General features: G+C 43.9%; 1 protein-coding gene across 1 annotated transcript in view; it reads right to left on the bottom strand.

The window, feature by feature from the left end:
• Positions 1 to 10,918: 10,918 nt before the first annotated feature.
• Positions 10,919 to 24,038, bottom strand: part of KCNK1 (potassium two pore domain channel subfamily K member 1) — a 53,254-nt gene continuing 40,134 nt past the window's right edge. The window contains exons 2-3 of the mRNA XM_024738169.1: positions 16,433 to 16,828; positions 10,919 to 11,907 (exon numbers count right to left, since the gene is read on the bottom strand). Coding sequence (XP_024593937.1) covers positions 11,648 to 11,907; positions 16,433 to 16,828 — 656 coding nt within the window. The 3' untranslated portion in view covers positions 10,919 to 11,647. The remainder of the gene's footprint in view (positions 11,908 to 16,432; positions 16,829 to 24,038) is intronic.

Raw genomic sequence — 24,038 nt, 5'->3', positions numbered from 1 at the left:
CATAAACAAATTGTTCTATTATTCTGGAAATTGAGATTTTTTAATCTGGAAATTGAGACATGACTATTCATTTCACAGAGTTGAGGAAAAGCTTACAAAGTAACTAGAAAAAAATGCCAAGCACACAGTAGGTGCTCGGCAATTATTAGTGTCCTCGCCTAACATTTACCTTATGAGACGGGCATGCACCACTTTTCACAGATGAGAGAACAAAGACATTCAAAAGAACATTCCCAATGCCATTTTGGGCACGGTACCTGGCTTACGGGATCGCTGTGAGAATAAAATGAAATAATATATGTACTTCTCTCAGTGGGGCCTGGTGCAGAGTAAGTGACTTCTTATATGTTAGCTCTTTTAAGGGCAAGTATTTGAGGGGCAATATTTTTGTCTTCTGTTCATTGATGTGTCCCAAGTACCTAGAACTGTGCCTGCTGCATTGTAAGAACTGAAGACATAAGTGTTGATAAAATAAATGTCAGTTCCCTATCCTCACTTCCACTTTTTTACTCACTATAAACGAAGCATTAAGAAGTTTCTGCTCCCCACGTAGCTTGCCTGCAAGACACTAGAAATAAGGCAGAATTAGCCATGGCTCCCGTTCAATGGCCTGACAAAATCACTTAATCCATCTGGGAGAAAAAGGAAGATAGAGTGCGACATGTCGCCAAACCACGGAGGGGAAGGGGCTAAGAGAAAATATTGGGACTGAACAGCATGGCTCACGGGAACAGTTTTGAAACAACAACAGAAGAATCTAGAAATGAATGCCATATTGGTACATAGCAGGGGGTGAAGTAGAAAAGAGGAGGAAGAGAAAATTAGAAACTGCAGGGACAGAGCTATAACTGGCACCGGCACAGACACTGAGGTGAAGGCTGGCAGTAGTGCAGGATGAGGCTATTAGAACACCAGCGGATTGCGGTCAGGACAAATGGGCACCGAGCTGGAGCCAGCGATGGCAGCAAATAAAACAGGAAGCAAGAGGAAACTGAAGTGGCAGTAAAAGTAGAGTTAGAAGGATGAACATGTAGCCTAAGACCCATTCATTCACGCAGCTAAGCATTCGATAGCAATATGGCAGCAAGTCCTCACCATGTGGCAGGGACTGAGCTAGGCAGGGGACCTGGAACTTTGTTGATAAGACATAGAGTTGAAGGGTTTACATGGCCTGTTCCTTCTGCCTCAGCATCAGGCACATACTTCCCCTAAGTACCTAGAAGGAGTAAACATAAGATGAAATGATGGTTCTTTTGGGGATGCCAGACACGAAGCAGTTTCTATAGGAACAGCAGAACCCTGTAATAGGATGGCTCTGTATGGATAACAGGGCTCTCTAGGGGCAGATCTGTTGTGTGAGATGAATCACAGACAAGTGTATCAAAGCTTCAAAGAAACGGGAGGAGGGTAGGAAGTCTGCAACGCATGATGAATGGGAACGTGCCACTTGGTAGGGAATTTGATTGCTAACCCTCAACTTTGGAAAACAATTCAAAAAAATTTTAAAAAGCCTTGCTCTCAGAAGGTAAGACTTGCTTTGCAAGAGAAACTGTCTGTCAAGTTTTTATATCTATATTAATTTATTTGGACAGGAAACACAAGGTCTCTGGATCACAGAATAGACCTTTGCTCTCACCGAGCGCTGCAGCAGGACCGGCTTCCTGTGGAGTCATACACCTGCACGTGCAAGGTTGCACCACAGGAGAGGACTCTCCAAGCTATGAAACTGGGAGTTTATATAGTTGGCTGGCGCGTCTGCCCTGCCTTTCCTCTCTGGGCAGCGTGGGTGAGGGTAAGAAGGTTGGGAGGAGAGAGAGAAAGGCCTTTGCTTTTTGTTTTTTTTCTTTGCTTTGCATTGTAAACAGATACTCTCTAGGAAAAGGAAGTTGCCCCCGCCCTGCTTTTTTTTTTTTTTCACTCTTTTGAACGTAAGCAAATATCTCCAGATGAGATAAGACTTCAAATTCCTCCACAGCAATAAACAGGATCTCAGTTCCAAAGCATGTTTGCCAGTCAATCATCCTTTAACCCAGGTTGCCAGTAAGCTTTGCTCAGAAGGCTCTGTGTATGGATATGAAAACACCCACGGAGAGTTATTTCCCAACACTGAAGAACTGAAGTGTCTTAGTTCTGCTGATGCTGTGTGTATGGCGGGGTGAGTGGGCACAAGTGGAGGCTTATCTCTGTTTGACGGACAGTCCATAGCCCCTGCTTGGCTTTTTCTGACACCACCTGAGTCGGGGCATTGGGGTGCCTTGTTATAGCCTAGCGAGGGTAGAAGTCTATGCTCCCCACTCTGTCTTTGCTGCCATGAATGTGGTGGGACGAGTTTTTTCTGTGGTGTGTCTTTCTTGGACCCTGAGTTCCATAGCTGGTATGCTTTCATGGCTCCACTTTTCACTCTTCTTGTGTTTATCTTACACATAATGTGCAGGGTTGAATTAATGGGAGGAGTAGGGAAAGTACCTCTACTCCATCTTTCGAGATGCAGAATTCTAAGTTTACTTTGACTTGCCAAGAGGCTAGATCTTTTTTATTTTTAATTTTATTGAAGTATAGTTGATTTACAATGTTGTGTTAATTTCTGCTGTACAGCAAAGTGATTCATATATATATATATATAAATATTCTTTTTCATATTCTTTTCCATTGTGGTTTATCACAGGATATTGAATATAGTTCTCTGTGCTATACAGTAGGACTTTGTAGTTTATCCATCCTGTATATACTAGCTTGCATCTGCTAATCCCACACTCCCACTCCTTCCTTTCCCATCCCCCCACCCCCTTGGCAACCATAGGTCTGTTCTCTATGTCTGTGAGGTCTGTTTTGTAGATGAGTTCATTTGTGTCCTATTTTAGATTCCATATATAAGTGATATCGTATGGTATTTGTCTTTCTCTTTCTGATTTACTTCACTTAGTTTGATCATCTCTAGGTCCATCCATGTTGCTACAAATGGCATTATTTCATTCTTTTATATGACTGAGTAATATTCCATTGTATATTGTATAGACGTACCACATCTTCTTTATCCATTCCTCTGTCGATGGACATTTAGGTTGCTTCCATGTCTTGGCTATTGTGACTAGTGCTGCTATGAACATAGGGGTGCATGTATCTTTTTGAATTATAGTTTTGTCTGGATATATGAAGAGGCTAGATCTTAATTATTCCCACCACAAAAAAAGAAATAATAATTATGTGATGTGATAGAAGTTCCAACTATCACTACAATTGCAATCAAATTGCAACATATAAATGTATCAGATCAACTCGTTGCACACCTTAAACTTACACAATGTTATATATCAAACATATTTCAATTTTTAAAAAAAAGGTGGGGTTTCCCTGGTGGCGCAGTGGTTGAGAGTCCGCCTGCCGATGCAGGGGACATGGGTTCGTGCCCTGGTCTGGGAAGATCCCACATGCTGCGGAGCGGCTGGGCCCGTGAGCCATGGCCGCTGAGCCTGCGTGTCCAGAGCCTGTGCTCCGCAGTGGGAGAGGCCACAGCGGTGAGAGGCCCACGTACCGCAAAAAAAAAAAAAAAAAAAAAAAAAAAGGTGGAGAAGGGAAGGCAAAGCTGGCAATGAGGGAAATGAAACTTAAATAGTGAGACATTGCCCAAGGCCCCCGTGGAGCCTGCCAAGAATTCACATTGTCTTAGGATTCTGCCTCATTTTGAATTAAGTCACTCTTGTCATTGTGAAAGTGTCAGACCTTCTCAGTAGGTGGTGAGACAGCCTAAATTTGAGGAGAGAAAGTCACTACTTTCTTCGTTGGGTGCGCGGGCTTCTCATTGCAGTGGCTTCTCTTGTTGCGGAGCATGGGCTCTAGGCACGTGGGCTCAGTAGTTGTGGCACGTGGGCTCAGTAGTTGTGGCACGTGGGCTCTAGAGCGCAGGCTCAGTAGTCGTGGTGCATGGGCTTAGCTGCTCTGCGGCATGTGGGATCGCCCCGGACCAGGGCTCGAACCAGTGTCCCCTGCAATGGCAGGCGGATTCTTAACCACTGTGCCACCAGGGAAGTCCCAACATTTGTTATTTACTGGGATGGCAGCCACATTTCTTGTCCACACTTGCCTCTCTTCTCACTTAATTCCTACGCCCTTCCAGCAGGGCTTTCTGCTTTCCTGGAGAAGTAACCTTCTTGTGTTTTTGGAAACCGTGAGCATTTGAGGAGTGTCCCCAGCAACTGAGCCAGCAGAGGGGATGGCTCTGGGGCCATGGCTCTCACACTGTTAGTTTCAGGCTCAAGGTGGTTGAACAGACCTTGAATCTGCCCTGGGTGCGTTCAGCTCCCAGTAACTCCGTTTCTTATTCAATACTGCCCACAACCAGTGGGGATGTACACTCAGGCTGGATGTGCCTGAGCGCTGTCCTGGAGAGGAAGATGATTTGAGAAGCTCTGAGCAACAAAGCTGCTGGGAAACCCATCAAAGGCCTGCGTGAACTCGGCAGTGACCCAGCATGGGGTGTCAGGGGGACAGGCAGCCCCTCACCAGGGAGGTGCGTCTTCTCTCGAGGAGCCCATCTGGCTCCCAGTGTGCCTTTATCCCCCAGTAGTTATTGGCACAGAGTCCACAAAAGGAAGATGAGTGGAATAAATGAAGTTGTGTCTGCCCCCGCCTGTTAATAGTAATGTTATTGGTTAGGGATGCCCAAGGCCTTCCCCGGGGCACTGAGCCCACAGACATTTCCTGACCAGAGTCAATGTTGTGGCTGGACCAATCCCTGTGGTTTTTATTATGACTGCAGGATGCATCTCCACTGGAGGGCACACGGCACGCCCGGGGCCCACACGGTGAGGTCAAGGGTAAAGCGAGTGTGGACCTGGGGTTCTGCCGTTGTTAGGATACAAGGGTGGGGTGTCTAGGGTTTCATGGGTTCACTCTTTATTGGATAATTTAAGACATAAGGGTGGGAATTAGGGTGCAGAAGGGAGAAATGGGGCCACGCAAGTGGTCCGTTATCTGGGTCACCCAGTGTTTCCTGATAGAGGGAAGCTTCATGGGTCGGGGGTGGCCTAATTCCTTATCTGGTTGTTGGGCTCGTAGCTATGTAGCTATGTCACAAGGCTGGCAGGCGCTTATTCAAGATGGATGGCTTTGGAAAGGGACGCCTTGGCCATCAGAAGCTCCATGTCAGTAGTTTCGCTACAGAAGCACCGAGAGAACTAGCAAAGCAAGAGAGGAGACAGAAAAGAGTTACTGAAAGTTTAAATTTATGTCAAGAGAGAGCAGAGGATGGCCCTAATCAAAGTCTCCCAGCGTTCCTTTTCTTTTACCTGAAACACAAAACCTAAATTATTAAAGTAGGCTAGTATAATAACATAAACCCCTCTGCCTTTCTGTAACTGCCCTGCCAGCTCTTTGCCCTCAGGCCCGAACTGGCTCAGTTGTAGCTCTTGGACCCCCTGCATGTAGCAGCCATGTTCCAAATTGTGCCCGATACTGGCCCTGGGTGGGGGGATGAGGAACGACTGGGTCATTTCCTGTCATTCTGTCCCTCTTGCTTGCTACTGGCTCTAACTGAGCTCTGACAGCAATGGCACGTACCATAAATTACAGCGACCTTTAAGAAAAGGGAACTTTTCAACACTGTTGGTGGGAATGTAAGCCGGTGCAGCCACTATGGAAAACAGTGTGGAGGTTCCTCAGAAAACTAAAAATAGTTGCCATATGATCCAGCAATCCCACTCCTGGGAATATACCCGGACAAAACTATAATTCAAAAAGCTACATGCACCCCTATGTCCGTAGCAGCACTAGTTACAATAGCCAAGACATGGAAGCAACCTAAGTGTCCAACGACAGATGAATGGATAAAGAAGACGTGGTACATATATACAATGGACTCTTACTCAGCCATAAAAAAGAACGAAATAATGCCATTTGTAGCAACATGGATGGACCTAGAGATGATCATACTAAGTGAAGTGAGTCAGACAGAGAAAGACAAATAGCATACGATATCACTTATATGTGGAATCTAAAATAGGACAAAAATGAGCTCATCTATGAAACAGAAACAGTCACAGACATAGAGAACAGACTTGTGGTTGCCAAAGGGAAGGGGGTGGGGGAGAGAAGGATTGGGAGTTTGGGATGAGCAGATGCAAACTATTACATATAGAGTGGATAAACAACAAGGTCCTACTGTACAGCACAGAGAACTATATTCAATATCCTGTGATAAACCATAATGGAAAAGAATATGAAAAAGAATGTGTACAACTGAATCACTTTGCTGTACAGCAGAAATTAACACAACATTGTAAATCAACTCTACTCCAATAAAAAAAAATGCAGTGACCCTTAAAATCTAGCTTGGTCACTGCTTAATGGCTGGAAATAAGCTTAGTCCCCGTTTTAAGGTTACACTGTCCTAAACTGCAAGCATTAAGTTGGGAACACCTGCACAGAAGACAGCGTTCATTACGCAATCGAGCACATGAATAAAAGGACACTTTTCCCAAGAATGCAGCAATTTGAGGGAACAGTGTTTACACAGAGCACGAACAAAGGAACGCAGGAGTTTCAGGTAAATTATGCTGATGTCTTTGAGCATGTATGGCTTCATGAGAAGGTTAAATACCTCATGGCTGATGGGCTCTGGGTTTCTAGCCACTGCTAAGAAATGGAAATTAAGTGCTGAGTTATATGATAGATGTATATATAATTATATGTAAAATTATATATAAAAACACTCTATGGATTCATGAGAAGGTTAAATACCTCATGGCTGATGGGCTCTGGGTTTCTAGCCACTGCTAAGAAATGGAAATTAGGTGCTGAGTTATATGATAGATGTATATATAATTATATATAAAAACTCTCAAAACTCAGTTTCTTCAACTAAAAATAAATAATATAGATACACAGTTTATTTACAGAAGACGTAAGCAGTGGTCCCCTCTTTACATGTCAGTGGCAGCGAGGCCATACATTTGTTACCAAGCTACCTCCTGTTGGAAAGTGAGATGCTTAGTCTAAGGGAATTTCCTAGACAGTGGGAATGATCACTTCAAAAGCAAGGCTCTTAAAAACGAATTCTAATCATTTTGTATGGAAATACATTTTCTTTTATCTCCTTAAACAGAGCATATCAAACAGAGTTTAACATTGCTATGAAAATTGTGTAACTGAAATAACATCAATAAAAATACTGTACCATCCCCGGAACTATTTGCCTCAGCCTGTGAAGGTTTTAGAGGGCAGGTCTTTTCTTCTTCATCTGGGTCTGTCCCTCATGTCAGGCTCCCAGAAGCCTGCTCTCCTTGGTGGACTTACCAGCGGTTAACACAAGGTTCTCAGCCGGGGTGGCAATACACTCAGATCCGCAAACCACACACAGGCGGCCAAGCAGATTTTTATCCATGTGGAAAGTCCATTTTTGCCACAAATTTATGCTTTTACAATCATATCGACCTGAGCATGTCCCGCCATTTGGCTTAGAATGGATCCAGCTTGCTGTGAATAACAGAGTTGTTGCGTTCCTGGAGCATCTGACGATTTTCCTCCTGAGTACACTAGAGGGGTCAGGAAGTAAACTCTTCTTCCCCGATGCGGAGCACAGGAGGCCAAGGGGATGGTGCAGGCACCGTGGATGCTTTTACCGGAACAGAGAAACTGCTCATTTAAAGCTGCCCAAGCAACTACATGGTCATTATTTCCAACTTGCGTCTTGAGACAATTTTTTCTTTTTGTACTCTGCCCCCAAAAATTATAACATGAACAGTCTAGGAACTATTGGGAAGCAGCACGCTCGTTTATTTTCTGTGGGTTGGGAAATCAGAGCAGTAATTTTTTGAGACCTGTGTGTAAAGTAAGTATAAGCTCTGAGGGAAGCCAAGAGGGGGCTTATTTATTAAACGTACTTGACTGTCAGGCTGGGAAAAATACTTAAAATCATTTTTATTTACTTCTGGGTTCATTATTGCATTTTAGAAAAGTGAGGTTGGGGCTTCCCGGTGGCGCAGTGGTTGAGAGTCCGCCTGCCAGTGCACGGGACACGGGTTCGTGCCCCGGTCCGGGAAGATCCCACATGCTGCGGAGCGGCTGGGCCTGTGAGCCATGGCCGCTGAGCCTGCGCGTCCGGAGCCTGTGCTCCGCAACGGGAGGGGCCACAACAGTGAGAGGCCCGCGTACCGCAAAAAAAGAAAGCTGAGGTTGCCTGACAGCACATATTAGGTAAGTGAGATGTTTGGAATATTGTCTTCAGCAAACAATCTCATGTTTTGCCTCATACAGAAAGCTTGGATGTACCAAATTTTCATAAAGTAAAACTCTTGGAAAATAATACATCAGTACATGGAAAACTTTAAATGTATTAAAGACACATCTGAAATCTTACTGGGCACAGTTGAATAAAGTAAATGGTAAATACTGTATTATTTCAACTTCAGCTTTCTAAGGAAGGGTTATTTCTAATTTTGCCCAGGATCTGTTTGACCATGTAACGCATTTCTGAAACTACATCCCAAAAGGACTGACTGCCTTCCTGAGCTGAGGATATCGGGATTCATCACAGCTCTCTTCAGCATGGAAGATTTAACAACAAATCACCAAATGGATGCACTATGCCACGCAATTGGGAAATTCTGCTCACTGAATTCTGCGTGATAGATAATCCCATGATTGCCCTCCAATGCGTGCTTGTGTCAATTTAAAATGAACTCTTTGGAGCAAATATTAGCTGCTTTTAGTAAGAAGCCAGGGTGCCACTGATAATTTTAAAGGGTTAAAAGCATTTTGCACTGACCATTTCAGTTACCGTGACATCTCAGGATTTGCAAATATCTCCTTATTCATTTCCTGAAAGGCACGTAAGGCTGGTCTGTAGGAAGTATGACTGACTGTTTTCCAGACATTCCTAAACATTTCTTCCTGAAGCCACTCATAAATGGAGTTATTAGGGCCAAACTTTGTCTGTCCCATGGGTTTCTTTTTAAGATTCTTTGAGAGACGGCTCCAATGCCTTGGTCTGTAGTCCCTTTGATTTGGGGGAGGCTAATTCTTACTCTGAGCTACCGTTCGTTGAGTATACCTGCTGCTCCAAAATCAACATACCTACTGGACACGCCCGACTTTAAATTCACACACAATGAAGGACAATGCTTTCTGCTGGTTCTCTGTCCTGAGGGTGTTCTGTGGGATTCTTAAGAACTCAGCCTAGAAGACTCCTGCCCAGGACCTCCATCCTTCAGCTTACACTCTGCTCACTCCAAATCCTCTTCTTTCTTTTTCCCCCAGAATCCTCTGCTTTAGCGTTCACTTTGACTTCAACTTCACACTTGCTCACCTCCAACTAGAGGGTTCCAATGACAGTTCTGGCCCAGCCTCTCACTTCCTCATCCCGCCCCCAGGGGACCCTGCCTCTGTTCTCTGGCTGACACAGCTCCCCCTTCCTCAGGACTCCAGGGCAGCATCTGTCCCTTGGCCAGTGACAAAAAGAAAGTCTGGAGAAGACACTCTCCCTTACATTTCATTTCTGACAGGGAGGCAAAACCTGCTCCAATTCTTGAACCTCATCCTTCATATGAAAAAGAACAAAAACAATGTGAAGGGTATTAAGGTTTAGCATTTAGTTAAGGGTATTCTCTGCAAATTCACAAAAGCTTTGCAAGTGAAGTATTACGTTCTCTTCTAAAAGTCCTAATGGCGTCCTATGTACAGCCCTTAAATGTTGCCTTTATGGTTCCTACAAATGCTTATGAATGACATCCTGATTCAGAATTTGCCCTTTAGGCTCTTCCTCGTTTTCTGTATCTTGCACTCCCCTCTCACATTGGAGTCAAGGAGTGGTGGCACATCATTGTTTCCTGCATTGCATAAAATGCAGTGACACTCCGCGGGTATAATCCACCTTTTCTCCAATTTATATACTTCAGCATCTTAGCACCATGCCAAGAACTGTGATCACCATGAGCTTTCCGAACCCAGTCCTGTCCAGGAAGCATGTACCCTCCTAGGGGTCTCTAGTCCAACCCTTTACTCAGTGACCGACCCAGGGTGAGCCGTCTCTCACCGTGGAGACACAGTCAGCCTAGAATGCAGACAAAAATGTGCTTACAGGGCAGGATAACCCAGAACGGAGGGACAGGAGGACACGTTTGGAATTAAACACTGGAAAGGATCCGCCGAGGACGGTTCCCCGTTACAGGAGCTATGGAGTGAGGCACTGGGGCTACAGAGTGGATGTCATTCCTTCTCATGGTTTTGCCACTCTCAGACAAGATGGGATTTTATACAATAAAGAAGGGCCCTGTTCTAAGTCAGGGGATACAATGTTTGAAGGCTAACAGCAGTGAGCAGGACAGAGCTGGTAACGGTGTGCCCAGGGCACACAGTGAAGGAGGTGGAGAGGCTTCCATGGGGGCCCCAAGGAGAGGATGCTCTGCTCAGCTGGCTCACCAGCTGGATGTTGACTTCTACCAACACGTCAAGCATCATCTCCTGGGCACGGGAGATTGGGACTTGGCTAGTGGGTCACTGAGCATCCGTCATCACACAGGGTCTAATTTTCTCTTCTAAAATTCCTAATAGCATCCTGTGTACAGCATTTAAATGTTGCCTTTATGGTTTCTACCAAGGAGTGCATGCCTATTATCTACGTGGAGGGAAACTTTTCCCGATATATTAAAGCATACAACTGCAACCAACTAACATTTTTATTTCTTCAACGTATAAATTAAAAAAACTCTCGGACTAATTTGACAGAATCTGTTCATTTGGAGTGTCTGCGTTCCGGTTCTGTGCTTTAGTACTAGGTGATAGCAAATCATAACTCACTTTCAAAACAAAATATCTTAACTTTTTCTTTTCTTTCTTTTTTTTTTTCTTTACAAAATCATATTCTTTGTTACTTGTTCACCTCCAGAGAAATGCTTACAAGCATTTTAGACATTTGAGACCATACTACTGCGAGAGGGTAGAAACATTTATTGTAGCAGAATATTAAAGTAATTCACTCATAAGTGTGTTATTCCCCTTATTTTATTGCAACAACTTTTGATTCTTCAGTATAAAGAGAAATCAAAAGGGAAAATCTCTACAGTCTTGGGTTAAGAAGTGTGCTGGGATCTGGTGAACTAAACCGTATGTACAGGATATAAACACATTTATACTTTATATGTACACAGTTAATGGTTATCTAGTCATTATAAATAGTAGGTTTAACTTAAGAGTCTACAAAAATAATGATTTTAGATGGGCACATGCAAACCAGTACACATAAACTTATTTGTAAAACACATCTCTATGCTTTTCTTTTTTGCTTTTAAATATAAATGTTGCCATTTAACCATCAGCTAAATGATTTAAATGCAAATCCCAAAGTCCCCAACGAAAAGTATAAAATCTGCTTCTCTCCACAGAGGCACCCTGCTTCAAGTGTTGTTCACCTATTAGTAAAGTCGAGATAATTTTGTCACGTATGAATGACGGGTACAGACCCCATTTTCTCGGATTTAAGACAGTCCTCCAGAGTAAAAGCTTCCTTTGCTCCATTATACAAAAAATCTTGCAGACAGTAGATACTTGTTAAAATGTCACCTTGGCTTTTACCTACTCATCAAAATGAACAAAGTGAAGCCTCCGCCCACTGCCCTGAGCCTGCGCTCTGGGACAGCGCGGCAAAGCCCTAAGCCTACTGGTTCGCGGCACCGTCGGCAAAGGCCGGTGACTGGGGGGGCACAAAAGGCTCATCCTGCTTCTGGTCCTCCTTCACGCTGGCCGCTTGGTCCGTGATGGAGGAGAAGGACATCTGGTCGTGCTCTATGATGTGCACTTGATCCTCCTCCTTGTCTTTCTTCACATAGAACATTTTTCTGAACTTCTTCAGCTCGTGGAGCTCACAGAAGGTTTCCAGAACCACCAACATGGCAATAAGACCAAGAAGCAGGTAACCTGTGTGAGAGAAATGACAGCGTCTCAGTGCGATCAAGCCACGCAAGACGCAACCTATCTGCTGATGAATAAATCCATTGCCACTTCTATAATTTCTAGGGATGTTTTGAATTCCACGGCTCAAAGAGGGACGACCCAGAGAAAAATGGAGAATGACTTAACCTCCTAGACCTAAACAGACGTTTCTCCAGAGAAGGCATACAGATGGCCAACAGGCACATGAAAAGATGCTCAATATCGCTAATTATTAGAGAAATGCAAGTCAACACTACAGTGTGGTATCACCTCACAGCAGTCAGATGGCCATGATTAAAAAATCTTCAGATAACAAATGCTGGAGAGGGTGTGGAGAAAAGGGACCCTCTTACACTGTTGGTGGGAATGTAGATTTGGTACAGCCACTATGGAAAACGGTATGGAGGTTCCTCAAAAAACTAAAAATAGAGCTAGCATACGATCCTGCTATCCCACTCATGGGCATATATCCAGAGAAAACTCTAATTTGAAAAGATGCATGCACCCCAATGTTTATAGCAGAACTATTTACAATAGCCAAGACATGGAAGTAACCTAAGTGTCCATCGACAGGTGAATGGATAAAGATGTGGTACGTATATACAATGGAATATTACTCAGCCATAAAAAAGAATGAAATAATGCCATTTGCAGCAACAAGGATAGACCCAGAGATTATCAAACTAAGTGAAGTAAGTCAGAAAGAGAAAGAAAAATACCATATGATGTCACTTATATGTGGAATCTAAAATATGACACAAATAAACTTATCTATGAAACAGAAACAGACTCACAGACATAGAGAACAGACTTGTGGTTGCCAAGGGGGAGGGATGGATTAGGAGTTTGGGGTTAGCAGATGCAAACTATTATATATAAGATGGATAAACAAGGTCCTACTGTACAGCACAGGGAACTATATTCAACATCCTGTGTTAAACCATAATGGAAAAGAATATGAAAAACAATGTATATCTGTATTGCTGACTCACTTTGCTGTACAGCAGAAATTAACACAACATTGTAAATCAACTATACTTCAATAAAATAAATTTAAAAAAAAAGGAATGACTTAACCTTCTACAACCCTGGATGATTCAGAATCACATGGTGTGACTTTGGGAAAAAAAGAAGTTGGGGCTGATGAGGCATTGTTGAAGAGAGAGAACACACTGTACTCACCCAAGGGCAACCCCCCCTCCACTGTATCATCAGTGCTTCTCAAAAAGCCAGTGACATCTCGGAAGAGTTTCTGATGTATCAGGAGTGCTTGGAACAAAGCTTGCCGCCCTTTTCAGCACTCAATGCTTTTAGCAGTAGAAATTACAGTTTAGGCTAGATGAAAATTCCCTTAAGAATGGACGTGGAGGGACTTCCCTGGTGGTGCAGTGGTTAAAAAAACTCCACGCTCCCAATGCAGGGGGCCCGGGTTCAGTCCCTGGTGAGGGAAGTAGATCCCACATGCCGCAACCAAGAGTTCGCATGCCACAACTAAGGAGCCCGCCTGCTGCAACTAAGACCCAGCGTAACCAAATAAATAAATAAATATTAAAAAAAAAAAAAAGGAACGATGTGGATATTTACAAGGTCTTTGGGTGTGGTTATTTACACTTTCACTGGGACCCCGCTAGCAGACTAAGCTTTCCATTATGTGACCAGTCATTTCTGGGGCACACGGACCATTCATCAATTAACTCTATGTTTCTTACTCCAAAATGAAAGATAACCTGTTGCTTCAGGTAAAGTGCTATTCCTTGGAATCCGTGATAGGAAAACGGTAATTTTAAGTCAATTCCAAGGCATTTAAAATCGGTTTTCAGAAAAAAAATGTTTTTCATCAGGGAAAGGAACAAAAACACGAAAATGAAAACTCAAATAGTAACAAAAATCCCAGTTTCATGGCCCCAAATGGTAAAATGTTTGAGGACTATTTTCAGAAAATAAATGAACCAGGGAAGTCAGAATCGGTAGCATACTAGGAACAAGGAGGCTGATTACGTCAAGAACGCAAAGTGACAGTTTTCTAGTATCTTTAGAATTTGGTTATTAGGGTTTGGTAATAAGATAGCATATTTTAGAAACAGCAATGACATTGTTAGTAGACTAATGGCTAATCTCCTCCTTTTCCTTTATCCATTATGTAGCCGAACTCTTGAGTGCTGGCAAAAAGAGCCATGATGTTTCAGACAAAAGCTGTGGGACTTTAGCCTATCCACAAACTAATATACCTTTGGAACGTTCATTTGCTCCACCTGGCACACGCACTATTCAGAGAGCCTAAGAAAGCTACAATTCACATGGAAACAAGCCTTAAAACGTTCTGTAAGGATTTAGTACTGCATGAAACATTGAGGACATTAAACCGTTGGGCAAAATTTATGAGCAAACAATTAGCACAAGAGAAAAGCAGAGCTAGCCACCATAATTAATTACAGAAACAAATTCAACATCTCTTAACTCATGAAAAAATTAAATTCAGAGAAGGAGGTAAACATTTTACCCTAATGCAAAACAAGAAAGTCTTGCATTAGGTAATTCTGGTGATACTGTAAACTCATAAGGCCATTGGGAAAGCACTGGGTCAACACGATCTATGAGTCACCAAAGGGCATGTTCACTTTGGGTCAGCCAGCCCACTTCCTGGAAAGATAACAAATTAGAAAAACATGTAAACATACAAAAGTATTTACTGCAGTATTATTTATAATGCCCCCCAACTGGAAGCAATCTAAATATTTGATGGAGGGCTTCCCTGGTGGCACAGTGGTTAAGAATCTGCCTGCCAATGCAAGGGACACGGGTTCGAGCCCAGGCCCGGGAAGATCCCACATGCCGCAGAGCAACTAAGCCAGTGCACCACAACTACTGAGCCTGAGCTCTAGAGCCCGCAAGCCACAACCACTGAGCCCGCGTGTCACAACTACTGAAGCCTGTGTGCCTACAGCCCGTGCTCCGCAACAAGAGAAGCCACCGCAATGAGAAGCCCGTGCACCGCAACGAACAGCAGCCCCCGCTCACCGCAACTAGAGAAAGCCCGTGCACAGCAACGAAGACCCAACGCAGCCAAAAATAAATAAATAAATTTATTTTAAAAAATAACAAATAAATAAACAAACAAATATTTGATCGAAGCAGGACTAGATGACGGTATAGGCACCCGATAAAATATTATGCGGATATTAAACATAAATATGGTAACTAGAGGAAGTGTGCAATCACTCCCGTAACCATTTGGTAAATATTTATGGAACTTGTACGGTAGCCAGGCACTGCTGAAAGCACTGGGTGTTTATTAGTGAAGCCTTTGCCCTGAGTGAGCATGGTTTCATAGAAAAGCTAAAACACATACAGTTCAACTAAGCATTCTGTCATGTTAAGACTACAGGATAGGGCCAGGCCAGAACATCTGGCTGCCTGAGTATGTACTGTGATTTCCTAGAAGACATGGCATGAGCCGAGTCTTGAAAAATTCCTGAGAAGGCAGAAATGAAAACTATACGTACAGGGGATGGTGGTGGTGAGATGAACTGGGAGACTGGGATTGACATATATACACTAATATGTATAAAATAGAGAACCAATAAGAACCTGCTGGGTAAAAACATTAAATTCAATACATACAGTATGATGTAATTCTACACATTGTGAAAAGACAGGAAACAGACACACAAAAATAAACAGTTTCTTGCCAATGGATTTCTAAGTTTTCCATGACATTATATTGAATTTTTAAAATATTAAGTTATAAGTCACTGGCCATCTGAATTTTATGCCTATTTTCCACATATAAAATTCTGAAAGCGGCAAACATAGTCTAACTTCTTCAAAAAAGAACCAGATGGACAAATGAGATAAGCAACTGCTTTACGATTTTCCTGGTAAGTGAAAGAACATGATGGATTGTTAACAGGCTACATCCTAGTCCTGGTTTTCTTGAGCTTAAAATAGTTAATAAAGTAGAGCAATTTTTTTTAAATCAAAAGTTGATTATCGGGCTTCCCTGGTGGCGCAGTGGTTGGGAGTCCGCCTGCCAATGCGAGGGACACGGGTTCATGCCCCGGTCTGGGAGGATCCCACATGCCGCGGAGCGGCTGGGCCCGTGGGCCGTGGCCGCTGGGCCTGCGCGTCCGGAGCCTGTGCTCCGCAACGGGAGAGGCCACAGCCGTGAGAGGACCGCGTACCGCAAAAAAAAAAGTTGATTATCAAGTTATGCTGTGTGGTGCGTTCTTGTGCTATCATTTATAGTGTCTATTACATTACTAGTAAGAAATTGACGGGTACTTTTAAGGTGCCTGGGAAAAAATAATTCTCAGTAATAAGACTTTTGCTTAAAGCATTTTGAAAGGAATCATGATGAAATGAAAGTTATGGGAAGGTGGCAAAATGGAAAACTTATCCATGGAAAGCAGTCAGGTCTCTGATGAGCGGCTCTCCACGAGTGGGTGAGGTGGAGCTTGGAACTGCAAACAGAGCCCCGGAGGGCGCAGAGTCTGTGAACCCCAATACTCACACGTGATCCCAATCTTGTAGAGCTCCCTGAATTTTTGATTATAGCCCTCTCCGGGAACATAATCCCCGAGGCCAATGGTGCTCAGGGAAATGAAGCAGAAGTAAAAGGATTCCAGGAAGTTCCAGTCATCCTCTAGGAGGGAGAACACCGCGGCCGGGATGAAGAAGAAGCAGGACACAGTGATCACACCGAGAAGGACAGCGTGGACGATGGCCACCGCCTGCTTGGAGAAGCCCCAGCGGACGTGGAAGTAGAGGACTGGCCTGCGGGTGACATGGATGGTGACACGCTGGACCACTGCCGTCAGGAACAGGAGGGTGAAAGGGATGCCGATGACCGAGTAGATGATGCAGAAGGCCTTGCCCCCGTCGGACAGGGGCACAGTGTGGCCATAACCTGAAAGGGGAAGAGGTGGAAAACACCTTATAAATAACACACGCCTGCCGTCCAGCCGTCCTCCCCTCCCACCCAGGAGATGAGCCAGACGAAATTTACGTTGGTGCTTCAAAGGCTGTATCCTGTTACTGCAGTAAGATTCAACAGTGGGTGCCATACATTTGGGAAGTCCATCCCTCTGGATCAGATCTACCCGGCTCTTCCCGACGCATCCAAGCCTGGTTTTGAGGTCATTGTCAGGCTGAAATAGAAGCTCTGTGTGTGGGGGAGCTAACACCTCGCCGTCTTAGGCCATCAGGGAAAATGCATGATGGGATGCCTCTCTGCCAGGAGGGTGTACCCCTCCCCACTCCGCTCCCCCCAACCCTCCCCAGGAGCCTCGTTAGGATCCAAAGCCAGTACAGACTTGCTCCAAAACACTAGAACCAGGCAGATGATGGTACAGTGGGAAGATGGCGGAAGACTCAGTGAGGATACAGACGTCAAAAAACAGGAAGATAAACGAAGGTTAAAGCACACCGAGTCACAGGGCTGAGTGCTTCTTTTCAAATATTTTGTTCGATGATCTGGTTAAACGGCACATCCACAAACTGTTAACATTTTTTCCGCCTTGTCATTTCTGTAGGTTCCAAGATGCCATATATCCCACAAAACAGACATAAAAAACCCCCACCCGTTAGGGTCAGTGGTCAAAACCTATGTCTCTGATTTTCCACTAGGTTTCAGTCATTCTCAAATCAAGCTAGTCAAGAGACTTCATCTGACAAATGCCTGCAAGAGAGAAGCCAACGGACTGTTTTTAAAATCTCACAAGCCCTGGGGCTTCCCTGGTGGCGCAGGGGTTGAGAGTCCGCCTGCCGATGCAGGGGACGCGGGTTCGTGCCCCGGTCCGGGAAGATCCCACATGCCGCGGGGCAGTGGGGCCCGCGAGGCATGGCCGCTGAGCCTGCGCGTCCGGAGCCTGTGCTCCGCAACGGGAGAGGCCACAACAGTGAGAGGCCCGCATACCGGAAAAAAATAAAAAATAAATCTCACAATCCCTTCATCCTGAAAGGATGCCCATGTCTGAACAAGTCTGTCCAGGAAAAAGCCAACTAAATGCATTTTTGGGGGTGAAATCAGCTTCTGAAAAAAAAAACCCTCACTCATGGGGTTATTATTGAAAAGTGGTTTCAAAATCTGATTTCTAAAATATAACCTGCTTAGAAATAACTCTGAAAAACCTTCAGCTTCAGATCTCCTGATTCTCTGCTTTATACCAGTTTCTGGGGGTACGGGGGACGGCCCAGGTCTATATGGCCACCAAGAAGCTGCCCCGGTTACTCCTGTGCCTGGCCTCAGCATGACAGTCAAGGTGGTTAATCCCAGAAGGTTATGAACAAATATGGAGTCCCAGCAATCTACTGAAATTGTATCCACTTGAACCTATCTCCACACCAGTGCATTTTCTGTAAAGAGATGCCGCAGCTCAGACGCTCAGAGGATTGCGAACCACTGTGCTGAGCATCGGGTCCTGAACCCATCTGGTCCTCGCACACCTAGCTGCTCCTGGGATGCTTCAGCTGATTCCGGGCATGGTTAAAGAGGGAGATGAGTCAGTTAGGGTTTCCAGAGGGTAACGTGAAGGATGGAGAAAGCTTGTCGAATTCTGTTCATGCAAAAAAGGGAAGCAGCAGAAATGTGAATGCCTCACTTTTGAGGAAAAAACGTATTACAGAGGAATCAGACTTTATAAGTAAAGCAGCCCGTATCACAGAAGACAGGGGCCAATCAGAGTCATGCCGGGCACTAAGGAGGAAGGATATTTTAATGGTCAGAGATCTGGAAACAGAATCTGATCATGGAATCTTATTTAACACAACAAAGCCGACTGGAAAGTGATTCACAAATTTGGTAATGAGCCTCTGACCAAAAGTATCAGGACACAACAGGGGAGCAAGCAGAGACTGTAAGGGATGGATTGACTTTGGCAGGAATTGTGTAGAGAAAACGTAAGATTAGCTGAACTTGTTAGACTACGTAAAAGTCTTGAAGCCATGATTTTATTACTGTTTGGTAGCATTGCTATGAATTATCTTCACTAAAAGTGTAACACACCTATTTCACATAGCCCACCTCTTCTGTAGCATCTGTTCCAATAAACTACACGATTTCAGTACTAGTAGAAAAAAAAATTAATTTCTAGTTTCAAAATACTTCAGGCTACAGTTTTTACTCTCCAGTGATAATAGCTCTTTTTATTAGAATCTTAACTAAACTTCCATTTACTAAAATGTTATCTCCAAGCCAGAGAGATAATCATTACAAGACTCTAGGATGGCTGTCTGCAGTAATGCTTTTTTTTTTTTTTCGGTCAGTAGTGTGTTCCCACTAAGAGATTAAAAATCACTAAAGTGTAGATGCCTCTTGAAAGCCAGTTTCTCCTTCTGATGTTTGCATAAATGATTTTTGTTAGTGGAAAGTACACTGTAAAATTTATATCTCATCTGCAGTCTTTACACTTTCAGTGCTTTACTGAGTACACAGCAGTTCTTTTGCAATGGACAGCTGAATGCACCAGATAGAAACCTTCAGTCCTAGTGAATTATAATGAAGCAGTGAATAATTTACTCAAGTTCAGTCAACTGACTCCCCAGATAAATCGCAAAGCAAAGCTCATATTTTTATCTCAGAACCACATTAAAACCCTTTACAAACTCGGAAGGATTTAGCAGAATGTTAATACCTTACTTATTTGGTGTTCCTTATTTTTCTAAGGCTATGCGTATAATTTTGGGGCCCAAAAGATTGAGCATGGCAAAGTCTACTGGAAAAACGAACTTCAAAAACTTAGGATCCAGGGACGTCCCTGGTGGCGCAGTGGTTAAGAATCCGCCTGCCAATGCAGGGGACACGGGTTCAATTCCTGGTCCAGGAAGATCCCACATGCCACGGAGCAACAAAGCTCATGCGCCACAACTACTGAACCTGTGCTCTACAGCCCGTGAGCCACAACTACTGAGCCTGCATGCCACAACTACTGAAGCCTGCGTGCCACAACTACTGAAGCCCGCGTGCCACAATTACTGAGCCCACGCGCCTAGAGCCCATGCTCCGCAACAAGAGAAGCCAGCGCAATGAGAAGCCCACGCACCACAACAAAGAGTAGCTCCCGCTCGCTGCAACTAGAAAAAGTCCGCGCACAGCAACAAAGACCCAACGCAGCCAAACATAAATAAATAAATAATATAATATAATATATATATATTTAAAAAACAAAAACTTAGGATCCAGAGACGAAACTAGGATGTACAAATATTCTTATAGAGTAGCCTCCTATCCCACAATTGCTGGGTTTTCTGTTCTGATTCTGCACCTGTAGGGCAGGTAGGAGGACATGTATCATGCAGGTGAGGGCGTAGGGGGAGCATCACACCGATGAGAGTCTCCCAAGAAATCTGGCTTCCCCATCTGTCACTCTAACTGAACAGCCCTGACACGAGGCTAGCTAACATCCAATTTGGAGCCATGCCATGCTGGACACGGGCCTTCTAGTTTTTCTTGTATTTACATCCTCCTGAATGAGATCCAAGAGAACCTGTGGGCTCCTATTCCGTCCATTACAGCAAGTCACAAACGTGCAATTTCTTCACATGTACCTGATGCTTTTGAGAGAAGTGCCGCTCACCACTACCTCTTGTGGTGACCCTGCCCATATAAAAAAATACTCTCGGGAATTCCCTGGTAGTCCAGTGGTTAGCAGCCCGAGCTCTCACTGCTGAGGGTCCGGGTTCAATCCCTGGTTGGGGAACTAATATCCCACAAGACATGTGGCATGGCCAAAAAAAAACCAACAACAAACCTCTCATTTATTCATATTATTTAATATAACATGGTACAATGTATGCATTTTCCGTTAACTTTGCTTGACACACGCTAAAAAAAAAAGTTACACAAGAAGAACCTCCAGCTCAGAAGTCAACCCCAGGAGAAAGTCTGAAATAGGTCGCCAACGCTTCCTCTTCCGTAAAAGAGACTTTCACTTGCAATCCTGGATTTCAGCTTCTTCGTATCTCTTTCCCTCTAGATTGTGAGCCCCCTGAGCGAGAGATCACGTCCTCCTCCACTGTGAATCTCTCCCTGTTCCCCGAAAAGTGCTGGCCAATCCACGGAGGCAAGTAACAGTGGGGCTGTGACTGCAAATTCAGGAGGGCTAGAAACTCACTGCACGGCAATGAAGAGGCTTCATTCAGGTCAAGTTGCCTTGTCCTGCCACTTGAATCCTATCTTTCACTTGAAATTCGTTTTTGTTCCACAGTTTCCATAAGTGGTTCATTTCTAGATACCCTGCATACAACAGGTCTTCAAAATTCCTGTTTTACAGCAATCCTTTTCAAAGACCCGCATATGCATAAACTCTGTTCAACCCTCCCACCCAGGCCATCTACACAACAGGGAACTTACAACTTGTGTTACTTTGCTTATAAAAGGAAGTGTGTTTACCAGGGAGAGAGACTCAAGGGAGGTCTAAAGCAGACCCAGTAGAAACAGTGGCAAAGGTTGAAAGTGGGCTACACTCAACACATGTAATGAAGGACGCACAGATGGTAAGAGGTAACAGAGGTAAGACGTCTTGGGAGGTGCAAGTGCTTTTATCAGCATCGCTTCTGCTGTCCCATTCATTCAATCCTTTTCTAAACACTTGGCCTGCTTCTACTCAATCACGACGGCTTCACATCCAAAGAGAGAGAGGCAGTGGCATTCCTGGTTGGGACGCTGCTCTGGTTCCTTACCTCAGGGTGATCATCTCTAAGAGACAGACTGCATTAGCACACTGTAGTTAAAAACTAGCGAATCCTAGCACATGGCTTGAATGTCATAGATGGGAACACCCAGCACTTTTCACAATGGGACTTTCCACCAAAAATGGCACCACGTGAAAGAACAATTAGAAATGATAGCTTAGGCAAGGGGCACCTTCCATGCATGCATGAGTCTGAGGTTCTGGAAAGGAGGTAGGTGAGCTCAAAAGAGCTCCCACTGCTGCCTGCCGTGTTTGTGTGCGCGCGCGCGTGTGTTTGTATGTAAAATTGAGAATCTCCATAACAAGATTCAAATCCTAAAGTTCTTATTTCCACTTTACAAATGAGAAGACTGAGTTTCCAAGAGTGCAAACAACTGGCTCGAAGTCATACAAATAAATAGATCCCACAGTCTTTCCACTGTGCCACCCCGCTGTGTTGTGTGATGCAAAAAGCCAATGATGCCTCAAAAGTCAACTCAAGTCCTGACGTTATGTCTCAAGAGCTCATGGGGACGAGGTGATGGTGGTGGCCGTCACTCAGAGAAAAGCAATCGTGTTTTTTCCAGTGGCTCCGCGGATCTGAACGTGAGATAATGAAACTCTGGAAGGAGGGGACAGAAAGGGACGGACAAAGGACTGTGTGGCTCTCACACAGAGATGGTTCAGGAGCAAAGAGACTGGGGTGACCCTACAGGATCAGGAGGCAGGTCAGCACCTAATCCATCAAGGGCCAGCAAGTGTGGGCACAGCCATGTCAGCTCCAGATTCCTGAATTCCAGCTTAGAAGCCACGTGGATGAACCACTATGCTAAGTGGTCATCAATGAAGAAGAGGTTAGAGGAGAGTCTTTATGTTACATCAAGAAAACATGAAATCCTAACAAATGAGCGGTGACCTTGGAAAGTAGAGTTTCTGTGGCCATAACTAATATCAGTGATATAACCATAGAATAAGGTCCAATAAAATTCCTATATTCCTGCTTTAATTGTTAAACTTAAATGTCGATAACTCCATCTGGAATCCTTGCCTACAAATAAATACACAACTGCAGAGGCACCAGTCAAATGGGATAGGATGCCCTGTGGCCCAGAAGATGAGTTATATTCCAAAGAGGCTCACATAAACATCAGCTGAAAGTTTCCATCAAAACTGTATGTTGGGGGCTTCCCTGGTGGCGCAGTGGTTGAGAGTCCGCCTGCCCATGCAAGGGACACAAGTTCTTGCCCCGGTCCGGGAAGATCCCACGTGCCGCGGAGCAGCTGGGCCCGTGAGCCATGGCCGCTGAGCCTGCGACTCCGCAGCCTCTGCTCCGCAGCGGGAGAGGCCACAACAGTGAGAGGCCCGAGTACCGCAAAAAACAAAAACAAAACAAAACAAAAAACTGTATGTTGTAAAAAAATGATTCATTCTTCAATATGGAAAGTACATTTTCATTGGAAAACTTCACAGAATACTGATGAAAAGGTCTCCTTGACCACCCACCTCCTCTTCAACTCCAGGTCTCCAGAGGTGACTGTTATGAGTCTGTAGCCAATAGTTCCTGAAATTTTTCAAAGCATTTAGCTCCATATACATAGATTTCCAGAAAAACACAGTTTTAGTTTGTTTCTATCATGAATAGTATACCGCACGTATGGCTGTTCTGCTACTGTTTTCTTTCTGATGATTCTGCTTCAACGTGTAGTTTTTCACCGTTTGCTACCTGCTTATTGACCGTTTGTTCTACAGTATCCAATCAAAAAGATTTAATTTTCTAATTTAAATTTTTCAGCAAGCAACCTGGCCAACTTTGGGATTCCTATTATGAATGCTTTCTTTTCTAAGCATTAACAACTTTCAGGGTTCATTTCCTGTCACTCTAAAACCATGTGCTTACAAATGAACTTATTTACAAAACAGAAATGAACTTATTTACGGATATCGAAAACAAACTTATGGTTACCAAAGAGGAAACGTGGCGGTGGGGGGAGGAAGGAATAAATCAGGAGCTTAGGATTTACATACACTACTGTATATAAGACAGATAACCAACAAGGACCTGCTGTAGAGCACAGGGAACTCTACTCAATATTCTGTGATAACCCACGTGAGAAAAGAATCTGAAAAAGAATGCATATATGTATATGTATAAACGAATCACTTTCGTTGTACACCTGAAACTAACGCAACATTGTAAATCAACTAGACTCCAATAAAATTTTAAAATAAATAAAAAATAAAATATGTGTTTATTCATTTTACCCCTTACACTAGTCCTATGAATACTATCTAGTGCTAAGTGATCCCAACTGTTTCATTTCTATATGTTTTCTTTTCCTTCGCACTGTTTAATTTTTCAATCTCTTGAATGGTGTTTTTTAGCTCTAGAGTTCAAATTACAATGATCTTTACCTTTTTCCTTTTTCATATTTTTAGACCTTCTTCAAT

This window comes from Neophocaena asiaeorientalis, unplaced genomic scaffold (genome assembly GCF_003031525.2).
Source record: "Neophocaena asiaeorientalis asiaeorientalis breed wild unplaced genomic scaffold, Neophocaena_asiaeorientalis_V1.1 scaffold436, whole genome shotgun sequence".
NCBI lineage: Eukaryota > Metazoa > Chordata > Mammalia > Artiodactyla > Phocoenidae > Neophocaena > Neophocaena asiaeorientalis.
The sequence above is the reverse complement of the archived record's forward strand: the minus strand, read 5'-3'. Positions and strand labels throughout refer to the sequence as shown.